The following is a 26,845-nucleotide window of genomic DNA, read 5'->3' as shown; positions in this document are numbered from 1 at the left end:
TCCAGTACACTTGGTACAATGCAAGTGTCTTGAAACACAGCAGGTTCTGGAAATAAAGTCACCTCATTTACTTTAGAACAATTGGGTTTTGCTTCTTGCCTCATTTTCCCTTTCCTGCTCTCAGGAGAGCCTGTACACACACACCTGCATGGCAGGGAGAGGAGTGGAGCCCGAGATGCTCAAGCTCTGTCTAAAGGCACTCAGAATATAGGACAGCACCTGACATGGGTTTGTCCAGGTCTGGAAGAGATCAGTGTTTAGTCCATCATTAGTCTTAAGGGTTAGCACTAGGGCAACATCTTAAACATTACATCCCCTACACCCTTGTATCAGCTAAGCCTCTCCAAAGTGTCCAGTGGCACAGATTGCTAGAAACAGACGGGTCTGATTCTGCCCAGGCCAGTCTCAGCACGCAGGTGAACTGGCACACCCCTGTTTATGTGGAGTGCATCAGGGTCTGGGCACCAGGAAATCTAAGGGAGCAAGTGCCCTATGAAATAATAAATGAAGCGTGCATCTCAGCCTCTCCCAAAGCTTTTGTCCCAGGCATTCTACAAGAGCAGCTGACCTGGAACAGAATTCCCTTCCTGACTATTTGATAAGGTCAACCTGACACAGAAAAGAAAAACTTCAGACTATGTCTGGCACCACCCCAGCACAGGCATGTGGAACAGAGCCATTTCACACAGCTGCACATAAGGAAATTGGGATAAGGCCAGCCACACATCTCCACATAACACTGTAAGACAAACCTTCATGCTTATCACAGAACCAGACCCTAGGAACAGTACATGAGCATGAAAACAATTTCTGAACACCCACAACAAACCCCACCCAAAAACCCACCAATCCCAAACCAAAACACACCCACCTTCTTCTGCACTCAAACTGCGAGAAGCCACCATTGCTCCAATTCGGAAAAAGGCAGTGCTGTAGAACAACAGGGTTTATTCCACACTTCCACACCTCATCCACAGAGCCTGTGCATGGCAGATCCTCCTCATACCATCAGATCTCGGCTGTGCCTCGAGTGCTTCTGCACGTGCACACCCACACACTGCACCCAGGGCTCACCAGCTTTCAGTGAACCCACCCAGAGAGCAAGAGCAGGTATTTCAGTAGATCTACTCAAAAATATCCTAAACCAGCAAAACCAGCACTTGTCAGCTTTGAAATGCCAACTCTGAAATGTACCTACAGAAACAATGTCACAAATATGAAAAAAATACACATTATCAGGCAATTTGGCTGTTTGGTCTCAGGCTGGTGGTACAACAACTCAACTGTACAATGAACAACTTGATTATTAAGAAGAGTAACAGTCCATTTCCTTAGAAAATCTAAATTTTTTATTATACATACTGTATTACACTGAAAATACGTACCCAAAGACAGAATATTTTGAATTTACATCTGTACAAAAAACCCCAACCAAACAAAAACCAATAGAAAACATACGGGCTATGCTATAGATGTGACATTTTACAAAATGACAGTTTTTGTTAAAGGCACCAGATTCCCAGAGGGCTCTGGCTTAACATTTCTTAGTCTTTTTTTTTCCAGTCAGATCTTACAATGAAAATGTGATTCACTCTTAAACCGTGTCATGTCAAAGTCTCAAGATTCTTTTATCTAGACAAGTGGTCTGCACTTTGACACAACTTAGTGAGAGAAGTGACCAATTCCACATAAAAATGTCAAGCAACTACCAAAGGCTCCTCCCCACTGCATCCAGCATCCTATGGTATTGAACTGAAAGACTAAATGGCAAAGCCACCACTGAAAATCAGGTTAACCACAAAATACCAGCCCAATACTAGAGTGCTAACTGTACTAAGCCTAGACTGGTTTGTATGGAGATAACTACAAAGCATTAGAGTTGCAAAAGAATGAACAGAAAGATGGAATCTGTGATCAGAAGTCTTGCTCAGCATCCTTGTTGGGCTCCCTTTCTTAATTACGCTCATTGCACTCTTTCTGGTCCTCACAGCACACACAAAAGAAAATGGAGCCTTCAGAAACCCAGCACTTCACTATAGGGCAAGTTGTTGAAGAAGCCTGGGTAAGATGAATGTGCTCTTTCTCCCCTGAAAACAAAGTTTGAACAGGAAAGGGGAAAACACAAGCCGCTTTCATTGCTTCTTTCTCCAGTATTTCATACTCAAATCAAAGAAGCTAATTCATATCATGCCTAGGCTTGCACAGAGAGGGGCTTCTCTACAAGCAAGGGCAAGAGAGACTGGGACATCCTCCTTGATGAGGTGCAGTTCAAGCCCAAAGTTCTAAAGTTTGGGCTTGCTATTTCCTAAAACTTCATGCTTGGATATAGGGATGAGGAAAGGACAAAACCAAAGCTTTAAGAAAACCCTGAATTACTTCTCTGGTCAAATCAGTACATCTGCAAGTCACTCTAGAGTAACAAAATGTTTTTGTTTAACCTTACAGCACACACTGAGCCTCACTGAATAGCTTCACATCCACATGACTTGAGTATTCAAGACAAAAAATGTCAAGTTCCAGGGCCAGAATTTGTTTTGTATGTAACAATTCCAATATATTGGAATTTCAATATTGAAACTGCCCTTTCTGATTTGTCTGGCATCATTCCTACTTTCAGAACACAGATTTGATGGTTTCATTTGCTGAACCAAAGAACTCCATGTAGTTTTACTTCTTACTTTATCATTTTAATAATGTTGCAGAAACTTCCCTTTCTTTAGGCATTTAAGAAACACTTTCTAGATACACAGATCACGTTGAAGTAATGCTCTGGTATTGAGGGTCATAGAGTGACTTTAAAAAGTAATTTACTTTTGCAGTGTTAAATTGTCTCATCCTAATGAGTCAACAGAATTAAAAATATACTATAGCTCTATTTAAAATTTCCATTTATTGCATATGACTGACTTTAGACAAAAAGGCCTGGAGACCAACTGCATTATGCAGCAATTACAAATAGCAGCATGGTTAAGCTTCCTACATACTACTGCACTCAAATGACTCCACTGGATTCTAGAAGGGCTTCTTAAGAGCAGAGGGACAGCTATTTCCACCCCACAGCATAGGTCTGAAATGTAGACTTTTGTGGACCCAGAAAGCTTAGTGAGGGACCACCATTAATCTCAAGCAAGACAAAAGAGCCACCACACAGCAGCTCCTGATCACAACTGAATTGCACAGGTCTTGCATCAACAGTTTACAATGACAGAACACGCCCCTCAAGCCAGCCAATTTTCTAAATGCTCCTTAACAACTGTATCTGATACTTGTAGCTCATCTAGCAAGCACGAACAATTGAGACAGAAGTATCATACATGTTTACAGAAAACTGGTCATCACAAGGAAACTTTAAGATCTGAACGCAGACAACAAAAGGAATGTCACTTTTCTTTAAACCTTTCTTCTAAAAGATGAATACTTTCATATCCTATTGTTAGCCCTCACTGTGTAACACTCTAAAATCAAATAAGTTATAACCATAACACATTCTACTGAACTCCTAAAAACTAAAACTCACTACCCATCCTCACTTGTCAAGCTGTTTTCTAGCTGTTTATAAAGAAAAGTTGCAACCAAAATTACAATCTATGTTGTTTCTGAAATGGGTAATTCTGGGGAGGACAGCCCCAATGTGACAGTAATATGTAACTTTCGCACTAAAACATGCACAACACTCTGTAATGGCAGCAGTTACCAAAAAATAACCTGCCCATCACAGAGCTAGAACATTCTGTATATTTGCTTAAATAAAGTTAAGAAATCTACGCTTTTGGTCACATCTTAAAACACTGCAGAATACAGGGTTGGTTTTTTTAAAATAGTATTTATATTTGCCCTGTCCTGTTGGGTAGTTTGATTGAAAAACTAAGGTTAAAATGCAATAAAAATTCCCCAATAAAAAAAGACTCTAATCAAACATCTAAATGTCTTTATTAGTATACAAGTGTACTAGGGGATTTGGTCTGCTTTCTTTTCAGAAAAAATAAACAAAAAAAAAAAAAAAAAAAAAAAAAAAAAGCCTCATTTCATCCTAGAAGTTGCACTTCAACATGAACCTTTAAGTCAGCCAAGGTACCTCCTCAACACATCACCACTCTGCTACTCATCTTTGTATTTCTTCCTTCTAAGCAGCATTCCCAACCAAGCACAGCTCCACACTCAAGTACTGGCAGAAACCAGACAATGAATCCAAGACTCCTTCAAATGATGAAGCCAAGTCCCCCAAGAAGGAATCCTGACTTATGTACATAAATCCTCTCAGTAAATGCCAGCTTTGTTTGTACTATTAAAGCCAGATTACACCAGTGGTATGACAGAGTTATAAAGAAAAATGTGCTTCTACTAGCAGAGGACAAGTACAAGGCACATTTATACACCAGTATAATTGTGGCCACATTAGCAATTATACTGATAAAACTATACTGGTAAGAACCACAGCTACAGTCATTCAAAACTTTTTGGGTCAGGGCTTGGCAATCAAACACATTATGACTGCTCAACCAAACATAGATTAACAGCGCCTCAAGACAACAGAACTACTTCTTCTGAGATACATGTCCAACCATTTCTAGGGCCATTTTTAAATTGAGCTCCCATTGGTCTTGTGATGTAGCTGTTTCCCTTCCTCCAGGTAAGTTATGCTGGGCAAAGGGCTTGCTATGCAAGAGCCATAGACCAACTTCTACCCCAAGACTTCTATGGCAAGAAGCTGTCACTTCAGCAGCGACAAGCCACCATTACTTTTATGATTTTGATGGGTTTTTTCTTCAGAAAGTTATGATACTCAGTTTCCATCTATCTCAAATAATGCCAAATATAGATTAACTCATGCTGGGCATGTACACTGACAATATAGCGAGTTAACAAAGCTGCTCAATCTCATCCTATGACCCAAGCATAAATAAGCTAAACATACAGTGGGTACCTTTAGGCACTGACATCTACCATCTGCAATAGTTATATTGCAGCTGAAATATAAAATTATGACGCACCGATCTGTGGTGCTTCAGACATCCATTCTTATGATAGAACTCATGTTGCCAAAGAAAATGTTTTTACAATAAAGATCTGTGCCCTCAGTTAACAGCAAACCGTGAATGACTGTGCAGTAGTCTTCTCTTCTTGTACTTAGCAGTAAACTGCTCTCATCTGTAACCTTTCAGATGTGATCTCCTTTTTCAGCATCTTGAACTGTAGGAAAACAAAAACACACCAACAACTTCCCCCCCTCAAGATCATCTTTCCCTCTCCCAAGATTAATAAAAAAAAAAAAAAAACAAACAAAAAGTGAGTTTGACACCATCATCTTCTGTGTTCACCGAGCTCAGTTTGGTTGCAGAGCACAGCTTCTACTCTGGAGGATAATAAGACATGTACACATGAATGCCATTTTGTACAGTTGACATACTCTATGAGCTGGTTGACTCTAAGCTTGATTTGGTCCAGTCTGCTGCTGCTGCATCTCTTAGGAAACATTAGTTATGGGTTTGTACTTCTTGAATCTGGTCCATTCACCAGTAGCATAGTTCATTTCAAAGACTGTGTCAACCAACATAGTGGTGCTGCCCGTGCCATCTGCCTTTGGTAAATCTTCTGTATGTTCACTAAGTTTAATTTGGATGATGTCACCTTGCTCTTGGCAAGGATTCTCTGCAGAAACAAGGAGAGAAACACGTTATACATTTCAACAATGTATTAAACAAGGTAGGGGTTTTTATGCTTAAAAAAATAACCCCAAAACCACAAATAACAACCTCAGACCCAAAGCTGAGTAAAGCACATAGCCCAAGATCTTCTCTGCATCCACACTCCTGAGACCATGCTTTAAAGATAACAAAACCAGACCCCAAAAGATGAAGCTCAAGGCTAAAGTAATTGGAAGAACAATAAAAGAAGTAGCAAAGCCGCCAGTGTCATTTCTCTCTGCCTCAGAGTCAGAAGAAAAGCTTATATTTAAAAGGGAGTTAGTAAACTTGAACTACCACTTCCTTTACTTGGGATACATTTTGTAGTTAAATGCCTCAACAATTTTTAGCTGTTAAAGAAGCCCAAAGAGCTTCATTGAAACCACTAGTCCCAGACTCAGTTCCATGCCAGTAGAAGTATTAAATGTTACACTTCAAGGTACTGATATTCAAGAATATCAGTTGGCAGTTATTCATCCAACCTTCAGAAGGTGCTGACATTATTACTGAAGGAATTTATATTAATATATACTTTACTATATATGTGTATGTGAATCTGTATCACATACACACTTCCAAAATAGTATTTTACCTTGTGTTAGAAAAAGCTGTCCATGTAGATATTAAAGTACAGCCCCCTACTGCAATTTGAAGTAGCATCTAGTACTAAAAGCATGGTCATTAATGCAAGATGTACCAAACTTAAAGCTCAGGGATCACCACAGTAACTCTGCTCTGTTCATCCTCACTAGTGTATTGTGTTAATCCAAATGCACGAGCCACATTTAGGCTGCAGGACTCTAGTGATAAGAGCCCCAAATACCAAATTAGAAATCAGAGCTAGTGCAGATGATGGGAGTTCACTTAAGGACTCTTTAGCCCCTTCTCATCTTACATCTGATAATCTTCTAGGTAAAACAGCTTTGGTCTATCAAGGCCAATACATAACAGGATCTGGCTATGAGACAGTTTATCTCCCCATGATTCACAGCACCAGTAGTTATCTAAAGTCTGAGATAACAGCTGCCAGTTTCTAAAGCAAGGAATTAGCAAAGAGGTTCTGTACTACCCGACTTGTACATAAACTTGCCACAAAAGAATTTACATTCATTGGTCCTCTAGGCAGAGCCGTAGTACTCAACCAGTCTGTTCACTGCTGACCAGCTGCCTTGTTTCTCTTCAACCCTAAGCCATGATTCTACAATGAGGTCAGTTATATTGTGGTCCGCAGCTGTTCCAACAGACCAGTTGACTTACTGGAAATGGACCCTGAAGACCCGTTTCCAGGTAGTTAGAACTATAATTCATACTATGTGGAGTCCAGAGTAAAGCAAAAAGAGTCCAGCACTTACAGACAAAGCTAAAGCAAAGCACTCTCACATGCACATTTAGAAATGCTCGGCTGTATTTCAGATTTGTGTATTCAGAAGTAAGCTAAATTAGTATCAATACATGCCTCTGGATCCTGCCATGAATCCAAGTATAAGAGCCTTTTCTGGCCTTGTAACTTTGTTTGCAGTCTTGAACATTTCCTGTGCAGCATACATTTGCTCCCTCTGTAACAGATACAACAAATGTCAATTCCAGTGGAGAAAAACCCTGCCAATAGGGACCACATTAATACCCACAGATGGGCATAAAAGAATAAGGTGAAAGTTTGTAGGACCTACAGAAAGTTAACAAAAAAGGCATCTTAATTTCAAGCCTTCCCCTCTGTAATACTTACACCTAACACAGCAGTGACAACTGAATTCTGAAAAGTCAAAATAAAAAACCTCCACCTTCAAACAGGTACAGAAACACGTGAGAAGCTTAATGTTTATGTTATCAACTTTGTGTCCTTTATAACATTAGGAAAAGAAGAAAAGAATCCAGTGCTTTCTCTACAGTCCAACAAACCCAGGCTTGCAATAATTTCAGAGGATTTTTTTGCCTTTAATAAATGCAGTAGAGATACTGAAAAGAAATCACCCAGCTTGTTAGAAGTTCAGATCTTGCAACCCAGGCTTACAGATGTGCTTAGCAAAGTCTTCAGATCAGCTGCATCTTGAATTGAACTTCAAGCATGCACATAATACATACCAAAGTACCAGGAATAAGAAGCTTCAGCACATATCCCCACTCTCAGGCTTTGGAAAATATGTAATGGGGGGATGAGGTGGATCAGAAATAAAATCTTTTACTTTAAAATAATCTATTGATATACTTTCTCCTACTACAGCAATGTTAGGACAATTTTAAGCAATTTATATTATGTGCAATTGGCTGGGCAACTTCTGCTGGAAATACACTTTTCTCCCAAAATTCTTTCTAAAGAGCAACACATTATTTTACATAACAAATGGCATTAAATAATGACATTTTACTGCAACATTAACATTGCACAACTAAAAATCTTGTGATTAACAGCAATACTAAACCACGAAGTGTTTTTGTAACCTTCGGTTATAAAAAAGCAGCCTCAAACACTCCGTGATCCAAAGGCCAAGAAATGCCAACATATAAATGAGATCCAATCCACATCAAAATCATCAGTTAAAAAGAGCCTGTTTTAACTTACTGTAAGAGAGAGGCTTTTCTTCGGTGGTGGCTGTTGCTGAGTCTGGGGGGCCACTTGTGGTGCCTGTGCCGCAGGAGAGATGGCAGGAGGTGTGGTGGGTGTTAGGGGTGAGGTAGGTGTAGCTGCAGGGGGATTAGAGTTACTGTTGTACATGGGTGTTCTTTGTTTGAACTGTGCAGGGAGAGTTGTAGTTGCATTTGGAGCTGCAGGCTCTTCAGTCTGTCTGTTGGTCTGCAAGGCCTCTCGTGCAGAACCAGCTGCAAAAACCAGTCAGGATAATTAAAAACATTATAATCCACAAAAGGGATTAGCATCACCAGTGGTCTTTAAAGAAAACTAAAATCTCTGATTATTCATTTTAGCATCACAATTCAATATGCCATCTAAGAGCCATATGAGAAAGTTGAGCTAATGCTCTTTCCACTCAATTATTTTTAGAAATAATTAGACAACAGAGTAACTAGCTGTCCAGGATGGGTTGCACTATATTTACCATGAAATTTGATGTTTAATGGACATGAGATTAATCAAATTGAATCTGCTTTATTTACTTTTTAGCTTATACTGCTGTAACAACTGTACTCTGATCCTACCAGGATTGCTGCTGTACTATCACATAGAAGCAAGTCCAAAAAGATTTCATCAGGTTTTACCTAATGTAGCAGCAGCTTTCAAAGGAAGTGGCAATTAAGTAACAGATACTGAAAATACAAATACACTTCAACAGATGTCAGAATTAAATGTAATCTTCATAAATCACTCATTATTTAAACACTAGCTGCTAGAAGTTAAAACCCCACAACTTTGACAGGGCTTAACTCTGTTCTTTCTCAAAGTTGATCCATTCACCTGCACTAAGGAAGTTGTAGTATTCCCACTTGGCTGCAGCTGGAGGCAACTTATGAAATAACAGCAGCTTGACCATGCAAGTTACCATCTGTCCAGCCAGTGGTAATTACCCAGTGGACACTATGTTTTTTTGCAGCTCTTAGACACAGGCACAGCTGCTTAAGCACCCTTCACAAACCTCATGAGATGTAAGCTGACCTGTTTACACTGTGTTAGCAGCAGACTAAAGGCAGATATGGATGAGAGCTACACTGATACCCTTCAGATCAGATTTTAAGAAATGAGACGTCTATGGTTCTCCACCTTGGCACAGGAATGGCAATGGTTTTAGCAATATTGATATTTTTCAGTAGATGTGGAACATTTGAGAGGATAAACATTTGCAACTATTAGTTATTCCTTAATTTTGTACAAGTTTCATTACTGGCTTTATCTCTTGTCAGAATAACCGACTTTCATAAAGTAAAGTCTTAATTATGCAACCTCAGATTATATGAGGCCCAATCTGTGGATATTCTGTGTGCATCTTATATCAAGGAAACAGTTTTATGTTCTTGGTCCATACAAAAAGCTAAATACTCCATACTCTTAAAGGAAAGAATAGAGAATAAAAATTTTAAACTAGACTTTTCCTGCTGTTGAACACAATGCCAACAATCTGGAAAACAGTACTATAGCTGCTGACACACTTATGTGTTCTTGGCTGCATTCCTTCTGGAGATGCCAATTTTCTGCCAGAGAGAGATGTGCATGGACCTTCAGAGAGATTCTGAACTGTTTTGAGGCCAAGTGAAATGATTGGGTTTTGCATATGTAATTTTCCATAGTGCCCAAAATGCCACACCTCAGAAGCAAAAGTAAAAATAATGTATTAAACTGAAATGTTGGTTCTCTGTTAACAAATAGATCTGGTCATGAATCTGGTCACACACATCTGTTAGCACAAACTGACACATCCCTTTGAAAACTTCACACATAACAGGGAAGGAAAAATAAAATCAAGTGGGTTAAAATAAAAGTGTAGGAAATAAGGACTTGTAAAAACTATTTTTTACTGCTGGCAATTTTCTAGAATTGAAAATAACATAGCACTTTCCAAAATATGCAGGAGTCCTGCTATTATCTTTGTTATACAAACGTAAAAGAAAAATGCATGGCTTAATCCCAAACTGTGTGAAAGGTAATATGCATTTTCCTCTAGAAAGCAACTGTTTTGTTGCTTCTGAAAGCAACTGTTTTGTATGTGCTAGCATGCGTGTGCATAGAATATATACTCCAGACTTATACTGATTACTCTTTGGGGATTATAAAAACCGGATTTTTTATTACTGTGTAAGAAAAAACAAATCAGGAAATTATTTTGCTTATTTGACTTAACTAGAAGTCACTCTAAAATTTAGAGCCAACAATTATTTTCTTTACTTAGGTTAAATGACATGTCTGGTTACCCCAAACCCAAAGGCTGGAGTCTTGCAATGGATTTTACATCGCTAAGGTGGAGTTTCACTCGAGTTGAGGGACAGGTTTGTAAATAAAAGAGCAGCCAGACAGTAAAACTGTACAGAGTTGGAGGTATCAGGTCCCAAGAGCAAAGAAGCGGCTGTTACCTGGCTGTGTTTCAGAGCTTGGGATGTATGAGGAAGACGGCACCACACTGGGGGTAGCAGGTAAATAACTTGTAGAAGGTAGTGCAGGCTCATTGTTCAACGAGCCAAGTTTCTACAGAACAGAAAAGAAAGTATTAAAGCCACACTGCAAGCATTCATGGGCTGTTTCTGCATTTTAAATACAACTTCAACATTAGTTTTACTAAGATACTCCTTTTGGGAACTTAATTGCAGACTCCTCTGTTAGGAGTCCTACCTAACAATCTGTTCAACACTAACTTTCTACTTCAAACATTAGAAATTTGTGCAGATGGCACTCTATGAAGAATTACACTCTAGGATTAAGTGAACAACCAGAGAAAATATGCTCTCCACCATTAGCAAGCAGAACCTGTGTTCATCCATGGGCATAAGGTCTACTAGGATATCACCCACAAGAACACAAAGGCCTCTAGGACTCAGGGAAGCAGAAGGCAGCAGTAACAGCACAGGTAAAAACTCTGTTCCCACTGAAACAGGCAGTCAACACCAACATGACTGATGCCATCCAGGCTGATAAGGCTACAGAAAAAGCCTAATTTTGTATTTAATTATACATGACACTGAGTACACAGCATAAAGACAGCAGCATAATTGAAGATTTCTCTGCCTGATCCAGTCTTGTAAACATAACGGGGTGAGAGAGGAAAGAAGTTTTGAGGGGAGTAAGTCTAACAGACAAATAATTTAAGGTAGCTCTACAATATAAAACAGGGACATTCTGTAAAATGTGGAACTTGCTAAAAGAAAGATTCTCTTAGCACTGCAGAGAGGCAATAACCTTCACTCCTGACTCTGGCCGACCATGTTCTGCCCGTATGTTGGCCTTGGAGTGTCACACATGCCCAACAGACAGTTTCTTACTCAAAACCAAGGGCAGGACGTAACATTCTTGTAGAAGCGATGTCCTGACTAACAAAACAAAGCTGCACCACGTTTTCTAATATACTGTATCTGAAATAGGAAGAAAAAAGCCTACACACGACTTGCCCTCCCCTCTCCCTGACTGAACGACTTCTAGCAACTGGTTTGCTTTTTTGTTGGAGAAAATAAAATGGATATTTGAAAAAAATATGTAAAAATTTTTAAATAAAGAGATATGTTTCAACAAGTGAGTAAAATACCATTGCAGTGTTTAAGTGGTTTAGAATAGCACATGTCAAGACTATTTTTTTTTTTGACTGGTTGGTTTTTGTTTGATTGATTTTGCTTGGTTTTACCTGTGTAGATACAAGGCCAGCAGCATAATCTGGGGTAGCATTTTCTACTACTGTTTCTTCTTTGGCTTGCTTTTCCACAACTTCCGTATCTATTGCACGAAAATGGAAGTGAGTCCAAAATTTTTTTCTGAAATACTGAATATACTTTTTAAACAAAGGTATAAAACCACATTTCTCAAAGTCTGCTAAAACATGCTTGAAGAGGTATATGCTGAAATAGATACAGTAATCTCCAAACACAGTTTTGTAATGAACCCAATAATGAAAGGAACCACAACGTACACAATACAGTGACTGAGTAATTTGGTATTAGGAAGCATGAAAGCCCAAGCAACATTTTAATTGCAATTATGGTTTTGTTCTGAGGTGTTATTTTTTTTTGTAACTAATACAAAAAAGTTGTTTTGGGACAAATATGCTGCACAGTGTATCTTCTTGATATGGTTAAGAAGGGCACTACCCTGTCACTTGCCTTAGAAGTAGTGTATCAGATACTATTCACTTGCTAAGATCTCCGGGTCAGAATTTTGGAGAGTGCTATAAAGTTTTTCAACATTACTTTCAATTAATTTACTTGGCCATACAGCCAGCAGAAGTGAGCATATCAAAATAACCCAGAAAAATTCCACTACCAAAGCCAGTCACACCTGTGGGCTGCCCAAAGCACAACTGATTAGTTCAGTCCTTTCACATGACTGAGGTATATTACCTAGGCACAAGGCAATATGAGTAGGAGCACTGAGACAAGTGAAAATCCTCCCTTAAAACCTATTTGGGTTGGCTGGTATCATCCCCTTACTTCTTAAAGTTTAGCTCTGGCTAAGCTTTAGCAAATTAAGAACAAAATGGTACTACAAATCTTGACCCTATTTGCAGGTGTACTGATAGCCTTTGTAAGTAGAATGCTGTACCAACCTAATGTCTTTCTTCTTCTCTTTGCTTCACGGCCAGCACCTACCATATCCAGCTCAGAAATATCTAGAAGCTAAAAAGAAAGACCACAAAGAACTTACTAACCATTGCTAAATGTATGTAGTTTATCTCTAAATATCATCCTCAATTTCTTTTCCTTTAATATATTGATTCAAATCAGCAGCAGAAATTCACTTTAGGTGAGAGAAGAACTGAGCAGAAAAACAAGGAGTGCACCTACCTTTACTCCTCTTTCTTTGCGCAAAGGTGTTCTTGAAGGAGGAATAGGAGTTCTATTTCCAGAAGGACTAAATACACTGGGTGCGGAAGTACTCCTGAACGGAGCTTGTTTTGGTATTCCTTTGAGTGGTGCTTAGGGAAGAGCAAAGAAAGCAACAACTGAAATATGTGTTTAATTGGTTATGAAAAATGCTTTAAAACGAGGTCTTCAGCTCTTCCCCTTCTTAACACACACACTACTTCCCCTTTAAATTAAAATGTTTATAATGTCGAATTGTCTATAACACTACATGTCCCTCAAAGGTCAGATTGGGTTTTACCCTTCAAAAAAGGAGTAAGAACCAATCTCTGACCAGTGCTTGCAACCCCATTCTACGTGAAGTAATCAAACAGGTGCACTGCTAACAAAATCTACTCTTCTTACAAACACAGATGCTTTCCTTACTTGTAAAAAATAAACTCTGAACATGTAACAGTATAGGACATAAATGTTTTGAATCAAATTATTGGCAAAGTTGCCCTTTGAGTTTCACAATCTAGTTACTTGGTAAAACTGTATATAACCAAAATTCTTAGCCAAGCTTCTGCAGGGCTAAGGGCTTGTGATCTACTGCAAAGGTAAGTTACTGCCTCACACAGGGGTTTGAAATTCTAGAGCTGCTGCTTGCACAAGGAGGAGGACTCAATTTCGGTCTATAGCGCAAACAGAACACCTGCTCAATACTCAGTAGCATCAGCTACACCTGTAAGCATCTGCTTCCCCCAACTCTATGCTGCTGCCCTTCTACCTCACACTTAATGCTACCACTAAACACAGCAATCTCTTAATTATTAAAAGATTAGGGACACATATACAGATCTATCAGGTCTTTGAGCCTCCTGACAATCTCGTCATACCCTGTAAGGTGAAGATAAACACAGAACTTCAGTTTGAGGTTAGAGACTGTATCCCTCTACATGTACTGAAAATGTTTTCACCACAGGACAATCCTCTGACCCATGTGACTACATTTCAGCAGAGCAAACCTCACCTGGTCCTCAACTCCTGTTTCTAGAGGCCAACTGGCTCTCAAGGCCAGGTCTAAAAACTGGCTTTAGTAATTCAACAGCTACACAAAATACCAAGAACTAACAGTCCTTTTCTATAATGGAACAATTTTTAGTTCAAATTACAACTAAAGTTTTCACAGTTTTTGCATGAACATGAGGCCAAACTTCAGCCCTCAAGGCTACACCTTAAACAGCACTGACAAAACACTTCACAGCTTCCAGCCACAAAACCAAGAAATCACTCAAATGTTCACACTGGTGGCCAGGAAAGTTATACCTGTGCAGTGACTTAAGAGTATGTAACTAATTTTGAACACTCTTCTCACTCTTTATTTGAAAAATTCAAGCAGTTCAGGAACTTCAACAAACAGCTGAAATGTATTAATACAAAGCTGAAGGATCATTCTACAGGTTTGCCATGTAGAATTCACTGCTCAGCCTTGACTGCAGAGAACACACAGTCCCCCTGTTCTTTCTCCAGACAGAATTATACAAATACAAGATAGTTTCAGTCTACTTCACAGCATTTCAAAGAGCACAGCATACTAGTGTGATCCACTCTGCTCTGTTTTGGAGCAACAGGGCTTAGTCAGGAGTTATTCCTGGAGAGATGCAAATTAAATTCCTGTCAAAGTCTACAGGCATGATCTAGCTGCATACAGTTTAGAAGCATGGCAGATACACTTGCCATTTAAAAAACCCCACACGCTGTTGTTCCTTCTGACAAGACATGTCAGAAATATTTAAGTATCAGGAGAGAGGGAGGCAGAAAGGGAAAAATCCTTTGCTTCAAAAAAGAATTAAGCTTTTGTGAAAAACAGATGGTAATTTTTTTCTTCATCAAGGCCATTTTATCAGGTTTTCTTTCTGAGAACTGATGAAAGTGAGCCATACTTGTTGTATCTATCTTCTTGACCAGTCCCCTGCCCTTGGCATGGAAAGGCACTCCTGCAGTCTTCTTGAGCTGTTGTGCAGTTTCTGTTGCTAAAAGGAAGAAGGGCTTTAGTTATTACAGAACCTCTGCTAAAAATATATAACACATTGCTTCTTATACAAAATGTTACTAATTAATACATAAAGAGATAGGAATAGCAACAAAAAAAGAATTCTATTTTAATTAAAACCCAGGTCATTTACGTGAAGTAAGCACAGTATTTGGAGAAAATGCAAAATCAATATGACTATGCAATGGACAAGGTGGCCTAAACTAAAAGAAATTACCAGAACAGGCAATTCACTCAACAGAACTTTAAATAATTTTAAAAAGTTATGACACATCATAAAAAGTTACAAATCTTGTATTTAACCAGACCAACTCAAGTTACATGCAAGAAAGCAGCAAGCTGCTCCAACAGAACAGCAGCTGCAGTAAACTATTTTAAGATCACTTAGTTCAACCAGCTACCAATACATACATGTGCACATATGCTGCCTTTTGTTAAGAGAAACCCTCTTGGTTTTTACACCCTATACAACCATACTGAGTGAAAGAAAGCATTAATTAGCAGCTCTTGCTCCCTGCTCCAAAAGCACAAGCCAAAATAAAACTACGTTCTCATTTTACTTTTGTTTCAGGAACTTCAACCAAAGCTGTCCCTCAGAAGTCCTCCCAACTGACTGTTAAATATACCCATGAGAGGACCTATCTGTTCTTTATAAAGCTACAGCTCTTTGTATGCCTTGAAATCTGAACAGCATTTAAATCAAGATTAGCATTTTAATGCAATCCTGGCTGGAATGACTTGCACCTGCTCTTCCACACATCAGTCCATCCTCATCCAGGAAAGCTCTTGTAACAGGAAATTTTAATGTATATCACCATACTGGAGAATAAGACTGAATATAACTCTTCCTTTCACCATTTAATTTGTACACAATCTTAATACTACTTACACTTTTGCAAGAGTTCAGCTCTAAGAGTGGCACTTTTAGGTTTCCTTTTCAGCTGGAAATGTTTCACTGGGGGAGTAAGTGGCCCAGCTAGTGTTGTCAAGGCATTTTTGTTTAAGTACTGGCATTCCAACGGCAACATAGCTGAAGTTTCACATTCACTTACTGCATAAAGAGTTAACACAGTATGGGTATTAGCACCTCTTCGACAGCTAATGACAAAACATTTTACAACTGGACTGTACAGGTGGTTTTAAATTTTGGATTACTTGTATAAACACCAAGAGTAATTTAGTTCCAATTATTACACAATATATAACCAGTTATTAGTATGTTTGTTTTTCATATTAGCTTCATAAAAGCTTCCATTTTAATTATACCTAGTCAAATTATAGGTATCTTAAATATGCTAATATTGTCAAAGAAAGATAAAAATTATTGAATTCTCAGATTCCTTAAAAATTATACATGAAAACCAAACTACTGAATGAAAATCCAAATCACAAGTGCAGACAGACAAACGATCATTTGTGTATAGGAAGAAAACAAAGTGTTACCACCTCCAAGTCATTTAATTATTGTTCTGCTGCAATCCCAGCCCTGAGATCATGTCTGTCCATGGATGCCCGAGGGCTTTTTCTAGACAATGTGCTAAAATAAACCCAGTGAAGTAGGAGCAGTTTTGCATCACCATTTACTGTTTGAAGCAGCAACTGTGCAAGTGCCTGACCCTCTTTTTTTAGCTGCTGGGCAATCTGTATCTACTTGACCATCAGCAGCACAGCTCTTCCTGAGATCAGTCTCCCTCCAGCACCTATCACCTGCTGCCCAGACACTTCCAGCAGAGGCAGCCCCTGCCCAGGACAGTGGTGGTGTTTACACACATACACACTCACGAGGCTGTCCACACAAGACAGAACTTGCTGCATCTTTGGTACCACAAAAGTGAGAAGAGCAACATAGAAAAAAACTCTACTGATAAAGATGCAGCACAGCCTGTCTCTCAGACTAATGAATCCACACCAAATTTTGTGCTGCCCTTCACACTCCGGGCAATAACTGACATTAAGTTCTGATGATACATGAAAAGATAATTTAAGAAGTTACTGTTCCTCAAATACCAGTTCCCAGTCCAGTAACACGCAAGTCATGAACTGTGGTAGTTCAGAGACAAGACAGTGCTTGTTTTGGTACCTCTACTGTTAAGATAGCAAGGCTGCCTGTGAAATGATAGGTTATTCCTGAAAAAAGGCACCACATTCCTGCAATTTTCACCAACAGAAAAGGCTTACCTTTCTCTCTAAGCTCTCCTAAAATATCTTGAACATTGGGATTCTGTTCTTCAAGATCAAGGTTAAGGGAGCCAGTATCTGGAAAGGATTTTAAAATATCAGCTACCATTAAGACCCAGGGGTCTGAATCCAAGGTAGCGAGCTGGATAATTTCAGTCAGTGCCCCTTTCATCTAACAAAAAAAGAAAAAGAAAATGAACCAATTGGAAACAGTTTTAAACAGGTTATACTTGGATTTATTTTAAAAAGACACAAACATGCACAATGTTTTACTACTGGGGGAGGGAAGAAGGAGACTGTTTCCACAAAGTTATACATTAACTCTAGAACCAAGCAAAGAATGAACCAAGGTAATTTTTTTATACTGCTTTCAGTCAATCTAACCCAAGTTTGTTTTGAGCTTTTGGCAGCTCAAAGCTTTGTTTAGCACTGGGCATTTTTACTAAAAGCAGCAGCCAAGTTTTTACATTACTGTCTCCTTATGTTCTACACTCGTACTCCCTGTGGACCCACACCTTCTATTCAGTGATAGGACTATGCAACTAGAATACAAGTTACTTAGAACAGGCATCTAAATGAAGATGTGCCCCTTGCCAGCCTACAGCATAATTAAGCAGACAGATTATATCTGCATCATAATTAAGTCTTCAAAATATTACTTAAGCTTAAGCCAAAATAACCTCATCAATACTGTACTGTTTGACAAAAGTCAGGTATTACAGAAGTAAACACAGCCCTCTAACATGCCACAAGTAACAAGAGTTTTCATCTACCCAAAACTTCTACAGTCAGAAAAAAAGTTATTTTTCTAGTTGGAAAAATGCAAAATAATGCATGAAATGAATTTCAAAAGTTTCATTGTAACAGTATTTTTTTTAATTACTGACCAACATATCTGTTGGCATTAAGAAATGAAAACCAAGGTGACTGCAGACACAGTGAATCTCTTAAATTAGTTGTTTACTTCATTCACAAGTAAGTTTAAACCCCCAAGGACTGAACAGTTGCTTTTTTTCTAAGTAAATTTTCACGTAAGCAAGAACAGCATTAGCTTCAGAGAACTAAGATGTTTGAGATATTCTGTGTGTCTAAAACGCCACAAAACACCATAGTAAAATTACACAAAGTAGTTTGCCATACTCTATCTGCATTGTATTAATGCTGAAAAATGTACAAGCAAGTAGAAGGAAATACATGAATTTTGATTTTTCACAACCCATTGTGGCACAAATAGCTTAGTTACAGTCATCGTGTTTCTGAACATGGGAAGACAAGCAAGAGGCTCATCTTTGCCTTTATGCTGCATTTCTTTCCCTTTATTTAAAGCACTCATATTAAAAGGTTTAATAAAATAAGCTTACTCTATGCATACAACTCTAAATGAAAGAAATAAAAGTTAAACTTCTGCTCCCCATTTCTCTCCCATCTACTTTTAAAGCTCAGAGGCAAGCAAACATTGACATTTCTCAAGTCCTTTCATCCACATGTTATTGCCCTCTCAGTTTGGAAGGGTTTACAAGTCCACTACAGAGCCAGTTTGTCCTTTACCCCCTGCAAGTTTTAGGGCTCACACATTATGTGCCAGTGAAACAAGCTGCATCAGTCCATCTGACCCAAAATGATCATCTCTCTAGCTTTAAGCTCTACCAGCTCCTTGGTGTGACTGACTGCAGTCACACGAACACCAGAAGCACAAAGAGAGGAGCAGGAAGAAGACACTACACGAGCCAGTTCCCATCTTCAGCAGTGCCATTGATTTGCTTTAGATTAAACTGAGCACATAACCAGGAGCACACACTGGTTAATGTGCTGTCAAATTTAACCAACGCTTACCCAGTGGAAAGAATTGATTTCTGAGGTTCTAGTCTTTGCTGTTCTCCATTGCTCATTTCTTCCTCAGTAAACATAACCCCACCAGAACCTCCACACACTTGTCAATCTCTCTATTCTAACCCTAAACTCCTTAACAAAGTAATTTCTACAGTGGAAGAGGATGACTGTGAACCCTATCAAAGCCAAGTCTTTTGTTCTCTTATCTGTCCTTAAGGAATCAAGGTACTGATTGACACAAAACACCTGGAAACCTAAAACATCCTAGAAGAGCTGATGAATTCATAGCTTTTACAAGCTTTTCTATGGACACCACTAATGCAGGTAAGTGTACAGAATAGAATTTCCTTCATCAAAGCAAAGTCAGGCAATAGCTACAGGAAAAATGTCTCTTACATCCTCACAATTTACCCTTCATATCTATTTCACAAAATTCTTATTTGTACCAAAAATTCACAGAGCTACATGCCTATACTATTTAAGTTCCTGTACAGCTCTTGCCTGGGCACGTTGCATCCTCACTGCTCTTAGGGCTAAAGTTCAGGCAGCCTATTTATGCCACGACCCACTGCTTTGCAGGCCTTTGGTTCCTTCAAGAAAGGAGCTAAGAAACAATTTGTTTGCCTAGCACTCAGCAAATAACACTATCACAAGGCCTCATGACAGAAAGAACATGGTGGAAGAACAGTCACTATCACACACAGGGAAGCAAAGCACACTAACAAGTACTGTGAGCTAACCAGAGACCTTGCCTGAATATGGCTTTGCATTTAACAAGCCCGGATTCAAGTCTGACTCGGGTTTGTCTTCAAATGGCAATTTAAACACATGTTCCCACTTCACTGTTCAACTGGCAGCTGAAAAGAAACATTTCATTTATGGCTTGAGAATGCATGAAACGCAACTCAATAGGGAATTCTACATGCAGTTTTCTTGTTACTTTACAGGGCACAGCCATAATCTCAAGCTCTTAATTGTCTAAGATTGCAACACTGGGTCAGTAAGACTCCCACCAGCTCCAACCAGCATCTTGTTAAGCATGAATGTCAAGATCTGATGTAACATGTTCCAGTGTCTTTCTCATCTAAAACTTAAGATCCTTAAGTATTTTTCTCAGCCTGCTAGCACATAAGAAAAAGCACAGGCCACAACTAGAAACATCTAGCAAGTGGGATCAGGCAGGATGGGAAGAGTCTGGGGACAAAGGGAGATTATAATGGTTATGCAGGAAGGACAAACAGGACTGTGGGGACGTATAAAAAAAAGGAAGTGTTACTAGGAACACACAACATGACAGCTTCAAGATAACTACTTGCAAAGAATTCCCATTTATTTGCTTTATATTCTGCCTAAATTAATATGTGTGACAATACTTTTAGACAATTGCATCAACAGTTGGCTAATAAACCTAATGAAGCTTTAATCTTTCAGAGCTATAGAAGAGATGATATTTAATAGGTATCCACATTATCATTATAGAGCATTTTCATTAAACTAAAAGCACTGGATTGAAAACACAGTATTAATATTTACATAATACAAACCCAGGATGGGTCAATACCACTACTGTATGTGGTTTGCATTTTAATAATGAAAAAGAGCTGAAGGGGTCAAGAGAAATATTGGATTAAAATATACTACTTTTACATCACAGAATAATTGTGAACTTTAAGCGCAGGCCAGAAAGGTGCACAACAGCCAGTGTGTTCTCTATACAGAGGAAAATGCAAGTGTCATGTCCCTTCTTACTCCTTTGTACCCATACTCCACAATTCCCACTTCCATGCATAGATGACTCCTGGTGCACACAAACCAGTACAAAGAACCAGTTTTGATTTCTGCTCTCTTGCAGCTACTGTAATAAACAGGCAAGTCCCTGCTGGGATAGGGATCTTCCTCTCAAGATAATTCAGAGAGCACAGAAGCACAGTCCTTGCTCCAGACTTGGTTGTAACATCTCAGTCTAACCCTGAACAAATAAATTAAACATTGGCATAAAAAGAAAGCTTGCACTTGTCATTGTGAATCAGGTTAACAAGAATATAATATGCAAAATAAACAGAAAAAACCGTTCTGCCAAATTCATAACTGAAACTCTGGTCAGCACTACACTGAACTTTAGGCATGATTTCACATAAGTGCAATTATCTAGAAAAAATTTAGCAGATGAAAAGCCACAATATTCAAGAGTTTGCAAGTTCTGCCCAGAGAATTACAGTGGGAAAAGAATTTTTGGTAACTGCCTACAAAACACAACTTAAAATTAAAATGAGAGCCAATTATTCTTATTAGTCAGCAGGAACAAACATGTAGTAATGAGGTTCACAGCATGATAAAAAATTAGATTTTTACTTGTCCCACAAGAGTATTATGAGGATTAAGTCACTTATATCTATATAATATTTGGAGTTTTGAATGAAAACATTATGCAAATTGAAAGATATTACATATGAGGATAAAACCACTTAAGTGAAGGACTGAGCTTTCAAGAGAACTCATTGAAGATTCACTTGTCTAGACTGAAGCTTTCACAGAGATTTAGAAAGGACCAGGAGCAATTAAATCCCTTCTAAACCAAATACCACCAGTTTCCTTGATTCCCACACTGCTTTTTACTCAAATGTCTGCTCCCAAATGGCTTCCGTGTTATTCTAAGCTTTAATGAAAATGCTACTATACAGAAAACAGAAAAAAAATATTTTGAAGAGAAAATAACTCAGTTGAATCTGTTATCTAGAGAGGGGACTATCTTTTAACATGTAACATATCCTATAGCTGCTATCGAGATTCCCAAAGCTTTACAAAGCTGATGCAATGTGTTTTCCAATACAATTAAAGCTTCCAAATGCCAGCTCGGTGCTTCTCGCACATGATCGATACAGACTGGCACACGGCATGGGAAAGACATCTGACTTTCCAAAGAGACTAATTAAGCACTCTCATAGTTAAGTTTAATAATTTTCAGGCATGGGAGTGATTTCCAAAGGACAAATTCACTTCCAGGCAGCTACAGGTACTCTGTCCTGGCAGGAAGGCACCACCCCCAGCACCCCCCAACACAAAAGCAGAGGCTGCTACAGAGACATGCACAGCACAGCCATTCTGGACACAGACATATTTATCTGTTTTCTGGATATTGTGTGCAAGATAGTCCACGCCAATTAAAATATTGAAACTCTTGACAGTAACTTAGGTGACAAATCTGCACAAATAAAACTATCTTAGCCAACTAACCACAAATTATGAGCATCTGATAAGACAACAGCCCTTTCTGTCAGCAATTTGGTTACATCAGCTATTTTTACCATCTATAGAAGCAAGTCTATAATGATAATAGTAGGCCTACTAGCAATGCTAAGGGCTTCTGCCTCAGGAGTTTTTCTATTTTAAACCTTTTTTTTTAAGGTACTCCTCACAGTTTAAGGGGGAGAAAAAAAATTCTCATGTTCCCGAAATAATTAAAGATGCTAAGGGTAGATTTCAATCAAGCATCATCAGTTTACAATGGAAGATTAAACTTACGATTGAATTCATGAACTCTACTAAACTGAAAAATCCCACAATATTTTGTTACAGCCGTAACAAGAGCTTTACATTTGGAACACAACTGATAACTTTAAGGATACACTAAAAGGCACACTTGACTTGCTTTTCTCTATACACAGTTTATCTCCACGGCTAACAAAAGCACAGATCAGGAAAGCTGCTGGCTGCCATCTTCCTTGGGTTTGGTTTGAAACATTTTTACCCACCCAGTGAACACTCTTGAAGCATTTTAACAAATTATTTCGGTTTGCTTAAATGCTGCTCCTTCTAAGAGTTACCATGAGTGCTATTTATGAAAGTCCCTGAGCTTTTTGAAGCTCTTTTCAATCTAAAAACACCACTGATTTTTCTAAACACTGCAATACTAATTTCTTCCAGGCTACTTGGATTTTCACACTAAGTTCAGAAGAATTCTGCAAACTCAACAAGTTCACATGAGCTTCCATCCCCCTTTCTGGCCTTGATTATTTCATTTATCTAAAACATGACCCCATTTATCACACACAAGGATGACAGCTTGTTCACTGGACAGGCATTAAACATGAATATCACGTTTTAAAAATTAGCACAAACGTGCTGAACAAGTTTTTTGTTTTTTTTTTTAAGTGACACCAGTGTAACACAGTGAAGAATCATACAGATGCATGTGGCAAGACAAACACTGACATATACTAAATTATTGCTTAAAGGTGATGCTTGCCCATTTTCAGACTAGAACTGCACAAAAGCTGAGCATACAATAATCCAAGTTACATACCACACCCTGCCTGGTATGTATGTATATTAAACCTAAGCAGCAGCTGTGTCTTAGCCAAGAAAGAAACTGGTGAAAGCACAGCTGAGGATACTCTACACAGGAAGGTGAAATCTAACTACACACCCCTTCCATGACTGTTACCAGGAAACACTACTTTACATGAGGGAAGTAGGAGAGGAATTCCTCCAGTCTGGCTGAAGAAATTTAAGATTTCCAAATATTCTCCAGCTATTGCCCCAAACATCTGTAGCTGCCCACTGGTAAGAATAAACCAGGTACAGATGAGGTATGGTCCAGGGCCAAGTGAAAAAGCTTGCAGAGCCAGCTCAGACTCGAGCCAGCCACTTTATTAGCTGGGGTAGGACGGCAGAGGAAAGCACCAGCTGTTCCCAGAAAGGTAAAGAAAGGCAAACAAAAACCACAGCAATTTTCCTCACTCAAGACCTGTCTGCAGGAGGGTGGGGAAAAGCACTGCTCAGTGCAGACCCCAGATCTTCCACTCCCAAAGTTTCAGCACTTGCTGCTGTCCTTCCTAAAGCCGAGATGCTCGACTTGTGACACCTACAGAGCTGCCAGTACTAAGGAAGGAGTGGAAGAAACCGAGCACACACACGACCGCTCCTGAACGATCCTGCCTCTGTCTTAGCCATTGATCAACCACTGCCTCAGAAAAGCCCTCTTCCGAAAAGGCACCCAAAACACAGCCCTACAACGAGTCCTTGTGGGCCACACAATGGGTTTCACGTCCAAACTGCTTTCAAAAGGCCAGTGCCAACCAGGGAATCCCCGAAGAGCAGGAAGAGGAGGAGCAGCGGCAAAGCTTCCACTCCACTCACTCCCTTATCACGGGGAATCTCGGCGCTTTTCCTCACACCGAGGACCGAGTCCTCCTAGTTGGGAGGCCTTCTTTCCTTATTCCTCCCCGTCCAAGGAAGGCTGCGAGGGAGAGGTGGGGACCAGCCCCATCACACGCCCCTGGCCTGAGGGGCTGCGGCCGCTCGGCTTCGCCCCGCGAGCAGCTCGGGGTCCCCCCTCCCCGCAGCCTCCGTGTGGAAAGAAAAGGGCGGGGGAGGCGGTGCTGGCACTGCCTCCCCTTCTCCCCTCACGCCATCTCCGACCTCTCCCCCTCACACACACGCGCGTACCCCGCTTCGCTGCGACTCCCCACCGGCTCTCACCTCATCCACCGCCCGGCGGGGCAGGTGCAGCATCCCTAGGAGCAGCTTGAGCTTCACGGCCGAGGAAAGGCCGTGGAAACAGAGGCGGATGTTGTCGATGACCGAGGCCGTGAGCAGTGAGGCAATGCTCGGCGGCGCCCACAGCTCGTCCGTGGAGCCCAGTTTGTTGTGCAGCCACAGGCCGGTGTCGCTTTCCCGCATCGACGCCATCTTGGGAGCGGGGCGAAAAAAGAGGGGATTCTCGACGGGCATTTTATGAAGGCACCTAAAGGGAGGAAGGGAGGGGGTGAGGACCCCTGCGGGTCGCCGTCTTGTTCGTAAGCCAAAATGGCGGCGCCCAATGAGGTTGTGCTTGGGAAGGCGGAGGCTCCGCCGTAACCTAAAATGGCGGCGCCCAGAAGGCGAAATGTAATAAGACGCTTCTCATCTCTCAGCCAAATGCAAAATGGCTCCCGTCACAGCTTTTCATCCGTATTGCAAGATGGCGCCGCCTCACTGTAGAGAAGCTCCTCTGTTAGCCCCAACTCATTGTCCATCACAGTCCGCCGTGACTCCTTCTGGGCAGAAATGGGAGGAGAACCGCGAGCGGGCCGCCGAGCCGCGGCGGGGCTGGGAGGCAGGGCTTCCTCCCCGCGGTGGGTGGGTCCCCTCGCCTCCCGGCGCAGCGCCTGGCGGAGCACCACGTCTCCTTCCCTCACAGCCCCCATGACCCCGAGGGCGGGTCACCCTTTCTCTCCGCGCCCCTCCTGTCCTGCCGCGGCCGGCCCGTGTTCCCGCCCTGGCGCCATTGCCCCCTTAAAATGCTTTCAGCCATGGCCGCGCCTCTCTTGGGAGCTGCCCGCCCAGAGCAGCTCGGGCGAGGCGGGGAGTCCCGGCCGAGGTGCTGCCTCTGACAGGGGCCGAGTGTCTCCTCCATGATTTTTCCCGGAGATTGGTGTGTTGCGTGTTTCAGCCGTGTGGGAGGTGACCTCGGAGTCCGTAGCACAGGGAGTAGGCACTCAGCAACCCGCAGCGCATAGATTTGTGTTCCCTAGCGATTCGGCTCTTTGTTACTTAAATATGAAAAATTAATCAATTGCCTAAATCCCGGAAGATTCAGCAGGTTTTCAAGTGCAGCATAAACGGTTCATTTTAGCGCGTCTCTGGTTGAAATTAAAGTACAAGAGTTGTAGGGGTGCAGAGCAGATTCTGTTGGTCTCTTCCTCCTAAGTTTTTGAATGAAAACGTTTTCTTTACAACATTCTGCCTTTAAAAGACGTTTACAACCTGATTTCTCTGTGAGAACAGAACAGTTGTTGCCCAGGTGCTTTATATTTCCTCAATATGGAATCACAGAATCCTTTAGGCTGGAAAAGACCTCCAAGATCATCGAGTCCAGACATCGACTCAGCACTGCCAAGGCCACCACTAAACCATGTCACCGAATGCCACATCTCCACGTCTTTTGAACACTTCCAGGAGTGGTGATTCCACCACTTCCCTGGGCAGCCTGTTCCAATTCTTAAGTATCTTTTCAGTGAAAATATTTCTCTTAATATAAAATCCAAATACCGCATCGTGGAGTTTTATATTGTATTCTTTTTCTGACTTTTACTGATATCGAAAATGCTGAGTGTCTGCAGCTCTTGGGTGCTATGACTTCTGTCAGTGTGGAAGTATTTTGAAGGGCAGAGTTTCTATGTGAATAAATTATATATTAGTACATTGTGAATTTTTTTCCATACCTAATCATGCATTTTGTTGGTACCATCAAACTACATATACTCAAATCTGATTTAAGGATCTTTTGTATGCAGTGAGCAAAATCAAAGTTGAGGCAGTTTGTGTAGCATATAAATATCCAGAATTTTAGTTGACTTCTATCTCAGTATGTGAGTTCAGTATGTAGCTGTGGGGGGAATTATTTATCCATGAGTAACTATTTATCTGTTAGTTTGTACAGAAAAATATTTGTAACTAAGAAACTGAGTTAAATGATTTAATTTGAAACAGAATAGGAAATTAATTAAAGCAAAAGGTTTAAAAATAACTGTAAAGGAATTGTATTAGTTAAGTCATATAATCAACATGTAATTGTCACTAGTAACCTTTGCCCTCTATTGATTATACCCAGCTGCTAAAGGTAGGCAGCAGTACTGGTCTTTGATACATGCTCAGGTAAAATAATAGGGTAAAATCCATGAGATAGTGT

The 26,845-nt window shown here is 40.2% G+C and overlaps 1 protein-coding gene across 1 annotated transcript; it reads right to left on the bottom strand.

Moving 5' to 3' along the window:
* Nucleotides 1-5,321: 5,321 nt before the first annotated feature.
* NELFA (negative elongation factor complex member A) lies at nucleotides 5,322-25,015 on the bottom strand. Its single transcript, XM_082281917.1, has 11 exons — nucleotides 24,655-25,015; nucleotides 17,344-17,515; nucleotides 16,055-16,216; nucleotides 15,056-15,145; nucleotides 13,113-13,243; nucleotides 12,875-12,944; nucleotides 11,960-12,048; nucleotides 10,701-10,812; nucleotides 8,245-8,501; nucleotides 7,141-7,240; nucleotides 5,322-5,649 (listed from the first exon to the last, which is right to left on the bottom strand). The coding sequence occupies exons 1-11, from the start codon at nucleotides 24,904-24,906 to the stop codon at nucleotides 5,465-5,467; spliced, it is 1,620 nt and encodes a 539-aa protein (XP_082138043.1). The 5' UTR covers nucleotides 24,907-25,015; the 3' UTR covers nucleotides 5,322-5,464.
* Between the last annotated feature and the right edge of the window lie 1,830 nt (nucleotides 25,016-26,845).

This window comes from Coloeus monedula, assembly GCF_965178545.1.
Source record: "Coloeus monedula genome assembly, chromosome: 5".
In the NCBI taxonomy this organism is placed as follows: Eukaryota; Metazoa; Chordata; class Aves; order Passeriformes; family Corvidae; genus Coloeus; species Coloeus monedula.
This window is presented reverse-complemented; position numbering and strand designations above follow the sequence as displayed.

Coding starts and splice junctions, on each gene's coding strand:
- NELFA (XM_082281917.1), bottom strand. CDS start 24,906: ATGCCCGTCGAGAATCCCCTCTTTTTTCGCCCCGCTCCCAAGATGGCG. Junction 17,516..24,654: donor CCCGCCGGGCGGTGGATGAG/GTGAGAGCCGGT, acceptor TTTTTTTGTTAG/ATGAAAGGGGCACTGACTGA. Junction 8,502..10,700: donor AAGCTCTGAAACACAGCCAG/GTAACAGCCGCT, acceptor TGGTTTTTGCAG/CTGGTTCTGCACGAGAGGCC.